The sequence below is a fragment of the Nerophis lumbriciformis genome, linkage group LG02, assembly GCF_033978685.3.
Source record: "Nerophis lumbriciformis linkage group LG02, RoL_Nlum_v2.1, whole genome shotgun sequence".
NCBI classification, from domain to species: Eukaryota; Metazoa; Chordata; class Actinopteri; order Syngnathiformes; family Syngnathidae; genus Nerophis; species Nerophis lumbriciformis.
Genome location: NC_084549.2, coordinates 59644110 through 59655016, shown reverse-complemented (window position 1 = coordinate 59655016; position 10907 = coordinate 59644110). Strand labels below are relative to the sequence as shown.

At 40.4% G+C, this 10907-nt stretch overlaps 1 protein-coding gene across 1 annotated transcript in view; it reads right to left on the bottom strand.

Moving 5' to 3' along the window:
* Nucleotides 1–2248: 2248 nt before the first annotated feature.
* Nucleotides 2249–10907, bottom strand: part of anapc1 (anaphase promoting complex subunit 1) — a 67234-nt gene continuing 58575 nt past the window's right edge. The window contains exons 49-53 of the mRNA XM_061965892.2: nucleotides 8701–8787; nucleotides 6274–6369; nucleotides 6009–6198; nucleotides 3190–3315; nucleotides 2249–3113 (exon numbers count right to left, since the gene is read on the bottom strand). Of these exons, the coding sequence (XP_061821876.2) occupies nucleotides 2986–3113; nucleotides 3190–3315; nucleotides 6009–6198; nucleotides 6274–6369; nucleotides 8701–8787 (627 nt within the window). The 3' untranslated portion in view covers nucleotides 2249–2985. The remainder of the gene's footprint in view (nucleotides 3114–3189; nucleotides 3316–6008; nucleotides 6199–6273; nucleotides 6370–8700; nucleotides 8788–10907) is intronic.

The following is a 10907-nucleotide window of genomic DNA, read 5'->3' as shown; positions in this document are numbered from 1 at the left end:
CAGTTATCTGCCCAAAAGAGTATGCAAGGCGAAGAATCAAGAACAATACATTTAATGAAGGTACTTGCAACGTCCTGGGCCAATCGTCCAGATATCCCCTCGTGCCATAATATCACATAATCAGGTTGACCGTCGGCCCCCATTCGCGCAAATGTCTCATTAAAGACAATAAGGCGACTGACAAAGAAGCTCTCTTTGGTCGAAAGCTTGGGCAAAAGTATTACCTTTTGCATATCGACAGTATAAACATTAAACTCAGGGGGGATTTCCTTTTGATACTCAATTCGAGCCGTTGTGTACGCACGTTCATGGGAGCGGCCATCAATGCACACCTCACATGCTTGCGAATCATGATCATCCATGCTACTTGATTTGACGCAGTGCTGTTTATAGGCTAGACAGGATTCAACTGCGTGGACGCGATTTTATAGCCATTCTGCGCAAAATACGGGATTGATTTCACTCACCTTACATTTTCCAGGGCTAGAGCCACTAATCTTTTTCCTCTGCTCCAAGACATACTTCCGAATAAAACAAGTAAGTAGCTGGACCAAATAATCTTCGTCTGACAACCTCAATCAGTGAATATGCTGCTGGGCGCCGCCATCTTGCCACATGACTACAGCGTACAATCCGATTGGTCCCTTGAGATACTAGGTTTTTCTGTTGTATCTACGCAGTTATGTGGTAGTTGCTAGGTCCTGCCATGCGCGTAACAGCTTACTTACGGAACAAATTACAATATCGCATACACTAATGTAAAGCATATCACCTAGTAACTCCAAAATTATTATCAGCTCAGTTTTGACCAAAATTGAGTTACTGGGTTTTGCCTTTGGACGGGAGAATAGTACCGTATTTTCCGCACTATAAGCCGCCCCGGGTTATTAGCCGCACCTTCAATGAATGGCATATTTCAAAACTTTGTTCACCTATAAGCCGCCCCGGGTTATAAGCCGCGCCTACGCTGCGCTAAAGGGAATGTCAAAAAAACAGTCAGATAGGTCAGTCAAACTTTAATAATATATTACAAACCAGCATTCTAACAACTCTGTTCACCCCCAAAATGTAATGTGCAAATGTGCAATCACAAAAGTAGTAACACTCAAATTAGTGCAGAGCAATAGCAACATCAATAACTCAACGTTGCTCGAACGTTAATGTCACACAACACACAAAATAAAGATTTAAAGCTCACTTTCTGAAATTATTCCTCATCCATAAATCCCTCGAATTCTTCTTCAGTGTCTGAATTAACAAGTTGGGCGAATACGGCATCCAAAATGGCCGGCTCCGTCTCGTCGAAGTCATCAGAGTCAGTGTCGCTGTTGTTGTCCAGCAGTTCCGTGAATCCTGCCTTCCGGAAAGCTCGGACCACAGTTGAGACCGATATATCCGCCCAGGCATTTACAATCCACTGGCAGATGTTGGCGTATGTCGTCCGGCGCTGTCTCCCTGTCTTAGTGGCGCAGGTCATCTTGTTGCTTCCTCTACCTACGCACCATTTATGTTCAATTCTCTTGCTGCTGCTCTATTTCCGTGTTCTACTGCGTGACTTATTGCCTTGAGTTTGAATTCTGCGTTGTACGCGTGTCTCTTAATAGGAGCCATTTTGTGGTCTTTACAGATGTAAACACACAAATGAAATGAAACGTAATATCCGCGCGCTTCTTCTTCTACGGGGGCGGGTGCTTACCTTGGCGGTTGCTTACCGTAGAAGAAGAAGCGCTTCCTCTTCTACGGGGAAAAAAGATGGCGGCTGTTTACCGTAGTTGCGAGACCTAAACTTTATGAAAATGAATCTTAATATTAATCCATATATAAAGCGCACTGGGTTATAAGCCGCACTGTCAGCTTTTTAGAAAATTTGTGGTTTTTAGGTGCGGCTAATAGTGCGGAAAATACGGTAGTATATAATGTATTACATTACAATTGTACAGATGAAAGAAGTTCATCAAGTATATACAAATGATTATTAAAATAAGGGTTTTGATTGCGTCCTGTGAATGTGTGTGAACCGGAATCTTTTTCACATGCATGTGCATGGAGGTTGTTTTGAAAGCAGCATTACGCAACTAGTGGGCAAATGTGTCACAATAAAAGCAATCTAAAGGCGTCGATTTGTTAATTTATCACCGTAGTAGAGTCCAAGACACAGAATATGTTAAATGTTAGGACGAGGGAATACTACGAGTGCCGTCTAGTGGGTTAAGCACCCGGAATGAAGCCCCAGACCATTTTGCAAATATGAGAATAAAGCATGTTTAATGGTAAACTGTGGAGATGTTTAATTCTCCTTTTGACATACTTGAAGAAAGGCCTGCTTCTTCCAGATCAGGGGGGTCCAAACGTTTTCCACTGGAGAGTGTGGGTGTGGGGGGACATGCTAATAGACACATGTAAAGAAAAAAATTGTCTCATTTGTGTTTTAAGGTATAAGTGACAAAGAGACTCATTGTTATTTTTACTATTATATTTATTATTATTCTGGGAACTAAACTACATGTTGGAGGGCTTTAACATACCAAACAATTACCAAATATTGCTCGCATGTGAATGCTGACAAAAATTGCACACACGTTCATGGTATTTTGAGGGTATTTGGCCATTTCCGTTTTTCTTTGTTTCATATGTAATGTTATTTTTGTTCTTAATGTGTTTAATTTTGTCTGTGGAATATGTGGCCAATGAATAAACAAGCTGTGGGCCGTAAAGAGACCCCCGGCTGCACTTTGGACACCCTTGATCTAGATGAACAATCTGCATTTAAGCCGCATTGACTTCTTTTGCCGAGCAAAAAAGATGGCCTTCAACTTTACCACATAATATTTACAACAACAACATAGTCCTTGAAAAAAAAAACTAGAAACAATATATTACAACAGGCCTCATTCACAGAGGCAAGCAGCTAAGTTACCTGTAAGAAGTGCAGCAAGGCCTTCCTGCCCTGAAGAACGAATAGACTAAGGCCATGAGTTATTATGTTCAGTGCGCTAGCAGCGTCTGAAGGCCAGGTCCAGCTTCTAGGAGGGCAGGGGCGAGTCTTAGTAGGTCTCTGAGTTGGATTCCCAACTTACTGCTCCTGGACAACAAGTCTCCGAATGAAGTGCAGCCTAGAAGGACAGATGATGTGACTTAACGGGCCTGGAGGTCAGGTTGAATGTGACAGTGAGGTTGATTATCGCTAACCTTGCAGTTGTGTGTTCCTGAGATAAGGCAGGGAGCGGGATACTAGGAAACAGGCCAACATGGGCGAGCGGGCGTCCTCGGAGAGGGTCTCGCCCCTCATGTAGGACATCAAGGCTGCGCTGTTGTCTGGCGGAACAAACACACATAAGGGCATCCTTCAGAGTTTGCTACTTCCTCCCTTAATATCTGACCATAGCAGGTGATGTTGCTTCAAGGTGCCTTAATAAAAAAATATTTTCATGTCGTCCGGAAGGAAAACCTGCCTTCCTCATGGACATGATACCGTTTCAGACAGTATGACACACTTCACTAGGGAAAAAAAGAGAGGCAGGTTTCGCGACAAATCCTAAATTGACACCTTGAGCTATGCCAGTTATTAATCAGTCAGTTTAATCATTTTCTTCTGTGAGTAGGCTAACCTAGCATGATTCTGCAGTTAAAAGTGAGCGTAATGTTAGCACTGTAGGTCACATATCTATGCTAGCGCTGCTAACGTTTGTGTCCTGTCCCACTCCTTAAATCCATCCATCCATCCATTTTCTACCGCTCGTCCCTTTTGGGGTCGCGGGGGGTGTTGGAGCCTATCTCAGCTGCATTCGGGCGGAAGGCGGAGTACACCCTGGACAAGTCGCCACCTCATCACAAGGCCAACACAGCTAGACAGACAACATTCACACTCACATTCACACACTAGGGCCAATTTAGTGTTGCCAATCAACCTATCCCCAGGTGCATGTTTTTGGAGGTGGGAGGAAGCCGGAGTACCCGGAGGGAACTCACGCACTCACGGGGAAAACATGCAAACTCCACACAGAAAGATCCCGAGCCCGGGATTGAACTCAGGACTAATCAGGACCTCATACTTGCCAACCTTGAGACCTCCGATTTCGGGAGGTGGTGGTGGTGGTGGGGGGAGGGGGGGGGGGGTGCTGGCTAAACGGGGAGGAGTATATTTACAGCTAGAATTCACCAAGTCAAGTATTTCATATATATATATATATATATATATATATATATATATATATATATATATATATATATAAGAAATACTTGACGTTCAGTGAATTCTAGATATATATATATATATATATATATATATATGATTGCCCTCTCAACGGGGGGTGTTTACAAACATCAGTTGTTTACCAATCTAAGGAAAAACGCAAGGACATTAACACATCCGACACTTGTGTAGGATTAACCGAGGGAGAGTTTAAAACCAGATGGAACAATCACAAGGCTTCTTTCAGGAACCAAAACCTGCGGAATACCACAGAACTCAGCAAACACATTTGGGACCTCAAAGACAATAATGTTGAATATTCAATAACATGGCAAATTCTTGCATCCAGCACACCTTACAATAGTGGTAATAAAAGATGCAACCTATGCTTGAAAGAGAAACTGTTTATTATATACCGTCCAGACCTGTCATCCCTCAACAAGCGCAGCGAAATTGTATCAGCATGCCGCCACAGACGGAAACACCTCCTAGGTAACACATGAGCCAATCACCACGCCCCTACGCCAGCCTGTACCTACCCACTCTGTGCCCTATATAAACCATGGTATGTGAATGCTTCCATTAAAATCTCCTGATGATTGAGGGAACCCCTCATGAAACAGGCCTGTAGAGACGAAGTAGTCTTGTGATTTTTTTCCCCCACACATACATATATATATATATATATATATATATACTTATATATATATATATATATATATTTATTTTATTTTATTTTATATATATATATATATATATATATATATATATATATATATATATATATATATATATATATATATGTATATATATATATATATATAAAATAAATACTTGAATTTCAGTGTTCATTTATTTACACATATACACACACATAACACTCATCTACTCATTGTTGAGTTAAGGGTTGAATTGTCCATCCTTGTTCTATTCTCTGTCACTATTTTTCGAACCATGCTGAACACTTCTCTGATGATGCATTGATGTGTGGCACGCACAAAAGTGTTTTCATCAAATGCACTAGATGGCAGTATTGTCCTGTTTAAGAGTGTCACAACATTGCTGTTTACGGCAGACAAACTGCTTTACGGTATACAAAAACGTGACTGCTGTTGTGTGTTGTTGCCGCGCTGGGAGGACTTTAATGAAACTGCCTAACAATAAACCCACATAAGAAACCAAGAACTCGCCCTCCATCATTCTACAGTTATAACGTGATTGGGCAGGTATGCTGTTATATTGTGGGAGGACCTGAGTCCGCCTGAATTTCGGGAGATTTTCGGGAGAAAATTTGTCCCGGGAGGTTTTCGGGAGAGGCGCTGAATTTCGGGAGTCTCCCGGAAAATCCGGGAGAGTTGGCAAGTATGGTATTGTGAGGCACATGCACTAACCCCTGTTCCACCGTGCTGCCCCACTCCTTAAATATGGCATCTAAAAGTAAACAGCAGTGCTTTCTGGGAAACAGGCATGGGCAAACACAGCTCATTAGCATTAAAGCTACCGGCACACAAAATGGCGTGTTACCGATAGGTCTTAAATAAAACACTTTTTAACGGTTTAGGTTCCAGTATCAAGGCTATACTTTTGACAACAACAAACTTCCAATACTTTTATATATCATGGTAAATTATAAAAAATGTTATCGCCAACCCTTAGCCCCTGACCAAACGCAACAGAATAGGCCAAGAGGAAGGAATGCAGATCTACCCTTTACGCACTGAGATCCATATATCATTTTAAAAGCATTCCATGTAAATGTTGGACATTTAAAACAAGTACCTATGAACAAGCTCGTAAATCCACTGGAGATGTTTACCTTTGAGCCAGCCATCCAGCGCCACATCCACCTTATTCTTCATGATGGGTAAAAATTCTGAGGAGAGCAGGGCATCGCGGCAGTTGGCGGGGCGCCTGAGCACCCTGCCGTCCCACAGGTCCAACACCAGCCGCATCTGCCAGAGTGAGAAGCTGTGCTGCAGCTCCCCGCGACACAGAGCACCTACCACCTGGAGGACAGAGAGACCCTATTAGTGACACGCTTTCCTGTTCTTTTGGACCACCCAGTGCGTGTGTGTTGTTACCTGCTCAATAGCGATGTACGTTGGCAGCATCTCGGGACATTCTTGTGTAACACATTCGTACAGCATGGTCGAGAACAACGCCACTGTCTCTTCTCGCTGCGAATAGAGTGAGGACCCAATCACATAGAGAAACCATATTTTTCCAAATACATGAACTGAACTTGCTTTGAGGGAATAGAACAGCAATACTTTTTTTAAGCAAATTAAAAAATGCATAAAAAAATGGGAAAAAATTGCTTGTGAGTGTGAAAAATCAGGTCATTGTGTTTTTAAAGTGAAGTTAAATAGAGTATGGATTAAGTGTATTTAACTGAGTGTAAAATGAATGTATCTATTGCAGCACAACATCCAGTTTATAGGGCAATCAGAATCAGAATCAGCTTTATTGTCATTACGCAGGGTAACGAGATTGAGGCCATTCCATACAGTGCGATGTGTGCACGCAAGAAAACAATGTGTAAATATATAAAAATATTAAAAATATAGAAGTGCAAAAAAGGTGTGGCCCACAAATGTGACCCTGTACACTCTATACAGTGGGTGAAATGAATATATACATGAATATCTACATGAAAAAAAACAGGGTGGTTGGTGGAATGGGTTATTGCACCGAAGAGAAGGCAGTTATGAGGGACAATGGGGCAGTTCGTTCAGGGTGGTTATGGCCCTGGGGAAGAAGCTGTTCTTTAGCCTGTTTGTCTTGGTTTTAATGCACCTGTAGCGCTTCCCAGAGGGCAGCAGGTATGTGTGTGTGCATCTTGGAAATGAAACTTGAACGATAAGACGAGAAAAGCGATGTGCCGTTTGAACAGATTAAAAAAACGCTGCAGGGCCAGACAGGATTTTAGGCTCTTTTTTATATGTAAAAAAAAAAAGACGTGGTCACATATCACGCCACTTTGCAACTCAGACACATATAAAAATGTGACACGCCAGGGGGATCAGGTGTAACGGACACAATTGCTGTCATATTAATTCGATTAAACGGTGTTACGTTACAAAATGACCATCATCCTCAGTTAAAACGGGTGGTCCTTGTAAAACCTATTGTCATGTTTATTTACAACAGGAGTACCGGTATAATGAAAAATCAAAGGTGCCTTGCGCCATTTTGATATTTTTTTAAATGTTCTAATAGTTTTATATAAAACAGGCTGCATCTTAGCATATTCTTATCATGCTGTAACAAGTACAATATTGTGTCTATTTTGTTTAGATTTGTTAGTTTACCTGGTACAATGGAACCTGCTTTGCTCAGGCAACCCTAGGGGCGTCAACATCACCAAAATTGAAACTAGCCATTGCACATTTACTTGTGACTTTGGCCAGACACATCAGGATAATACTGTAGGTAATAATAAAATATTTTTTAAGCAACAAGATTGTTGACATGTTTTTTCTCCATTTATGCATAATTTGAGCTAGATTGTTTTGTTTTCATATGATTGTTTATGCTCTTATCTAACAGAGTTGCTGGGGTAATTGTATTGTGTTGAGACTACAAGGAATTACTTTATAAAAAATAAATAAATAAATGCATGCATTTTGTTACATTCTGTGGTAGAATCCATGATTTTACTTTGAAGCTTACTTAACGCTAAATATGAAGTCACTGTGTGCCTGTTTTAATGCATGTGTAACTAGGCAGTAAATATGTCGCTTGTCATTTCAAGCTGCTGAGCAAAAATGAGGAAGTTAACAATAGCAGAACACATACCCAAGATAAACGAACCCATTTGGCTGCCAAATTTCCTGTCGACAAAAGCGACCAAAATTGTGTTGCGTCGACTTACGCGGGCACTTTTAGGTAATAATAATAATGTGAGGGACGAGGACTTGATGAGTTGGTCCATGTCGATATACGGTAAATGTATGTGCTAAGTATGAACCAAGGACTGTATTTTCACTTGTGGCTGTTACAGTCCACTTGCATCAGTGCCTAGTGGGGCACTGACTTAAAAAATGTGGGCAGCTGTTTTGGTAATTAAAATTCTCTAAACTAATCCAACTTAGATTTGCTAAAAGTTATAGATGTCAGCTTCGAATCCCATATTTTTATTAGTAGAAAAGTGTCAACTTTAGCCCACCATCTCTTTTATTTAATTTTGGTTGTTTTTTATTCATAGTTTTCTTGTTTAATTGTATTCTTAGAATTTGCCACAGGCCAATAAAATAATGACCTGCAAATTACCATAGCAGGCTGAATCTTAAGCTCTCTCCTGTTGTTTAGCTCCCCCAGCAGCACAATTTGATGACATATCTTTAACCTACAAGAAATCTGTGCTACATTATGTTTTAGTGAAGCTCAGAGACCATTAAGGAGTGCAGTTTACCTCTAGCACCATCGTGAGGCAGACGTTAGCTCTCGCACCGCTTCCTACAGTACCTGTTTGTGGCCTCAAGGGATTGTGTTTGTGTTCAACTCACATGCTTCATTCCATCGGACGCCTTGCAGAAGAACTCGGCGAAGGAGAGCAGGGCGGGCTCGGAGGTGAAGGTAGAGATGGCCTCGAGCTGCACAAAAACACACAGTGCACATAAATGACAAGCGGGTAATGTAAAAGAAGCCTTTAACATACACATGGAAACAAATACCTCTTTGATGTATAGAAGATCTAGCATTCATCCATCAATTTTCTCTAACATTTTTCACTTCAAATGCATTAATCCTGACGGCACAGCGTTAAGCTGCTAACCCATACTGTCTAACCCAGGGGTGTCCAAAGTGAGGTCCGCAGCTAAATTTTGAAAGGCATGTGGCAAAAAACATAAAAAGTGGAATAAAAGAGCAAACAGGTGCAAGGTAACGAAAAAATGTTGCAATATTGACACTAATAACACAAAGCTGCCATGCAGGCAGTTTTTTACTTAAAAACTGGCATTGCTCGAAAAATAGTAAAATATAATAACATTATAATCGACGGAGAGGTCTGAAGTAGATCCAGAGATTTAAGTGTTGAAAGTAAATATAATATATATTGACATATGACTTATTTTTAACACTTTTATGAGTGCGGGACTTTTGGATCCCCGAGACCTTTAGTCAGATTTTTTTCTAAACTGTCATTGTTCAAAAAATAATAATGACTTAAAAGCAATGTTGTTATGAATTATTTACCTATTTACGCTCTAATTACTTCACATCAAATATTCCAGTCCATCCACATATTTAATCATTAAAAAACAGGGGTTGCCTTGACATAAAGGGCATAAACCATCCATCCCATCCATCCATTTTCTACCGCTTATTCCCTTTGGGGTCGCGGGGGGCGCTGGAGCCTATATCAGCTACAATCGTAACAAAAGTAAAACTTAATGTCAACGGATATATCTGAAGTTGTTCAATAGATATATTAGCGTTGAAATTAAAAACATTTGTATATATGACTTGTTTTTAACACTTTAATGACTGAGACACTTTTGGGTCCCTGCTACCTTTAACATTAACCAAAACTACGGGGAGCCATCATGGTTACTATATATTGTATTGGTTTTGAAAACGAAATATATCAAATTGGCCCCCGCATGCTTTCATTTTTCAGTGTGCGGCCCTCAGTGGAAAAAATTTGGACACCCCTGATCTAACGTGTTCAGATTTTGTTTCAATAAGAAAATAATTGGTACAAATAAAAGTAGGGCTAATGATTCCCGGAATAATAAAAAAAAGTCTACTGTTACGCAGAATATCAGAGAAAGACATAAATGTGAAATTCTGCGTAAGGAGACCGCTCATTCATCCCTGAAGCACTCAACCGCCCCCCTCCCAAACTAAAACAATGTCCAAGTATGTGAATAAACTATGATGCTATTTGTAGCCAGAACAACCCATACTCCTGCCACACATCTCATCTGCTTGTGTTGTTGTGGTCAAGACCACCGATGCTAGCACAATGTACAGGCAGGACAGCAGCTGTAACTTCAAAGGCATTCTTTTTGTATTCTTTTCTACACTCTCCAAAAAACAAAGCAGCCGTCAAGCTCCCAAAAGAACTGCAGTACACTTTTAGCCTTCACAATGACATTGATAACAAAATAAAGGTTTTAAAAAATACCCTACGTAAGCGCTTTGTATTTAAAACACTCATTGGCACGGTTATGTTACAAAATTATTAACAGACATTAAAAATTAACAGACATTTTAAAAAGGTTATTATTTACACAAAACACACACACTATGTTGGTAAAATTAGTTAAAGGTAAAACCAAATTTGAAAAAAAATCTAAATAATTTCATATGTTACAGCCTTATTACAAAATAGCACAAATTAATTTTGTCCTCGACATTCTACAGACGATACCCCATTTGATTGTGAACAAAGATTTTTTAAATTTAATAAAAATAAAAGTGCAAAATATTCACATGCACATAAGTATTCACAGCCTTTGCTTTGTTGATGCACCTTTGGGAGCAATTACAGCCTCAAGTATTTTTGAATACAATGCCACAAGCGTGGCACACCTATCTTTAGGCAGTTTCGCCTCGTTCTCCTTGCAGCACCTCCCAAGCTCCACCAGGTTGGATGGGAAACATTGGTTTTCATCCAGGACGTCTCTGTACATTGCTGCATTCATCTTTCTCTCAAACCTGACGAGTCTCCCAGTTCCTGCCACTGAAAAACATCCCCACAGCAAGA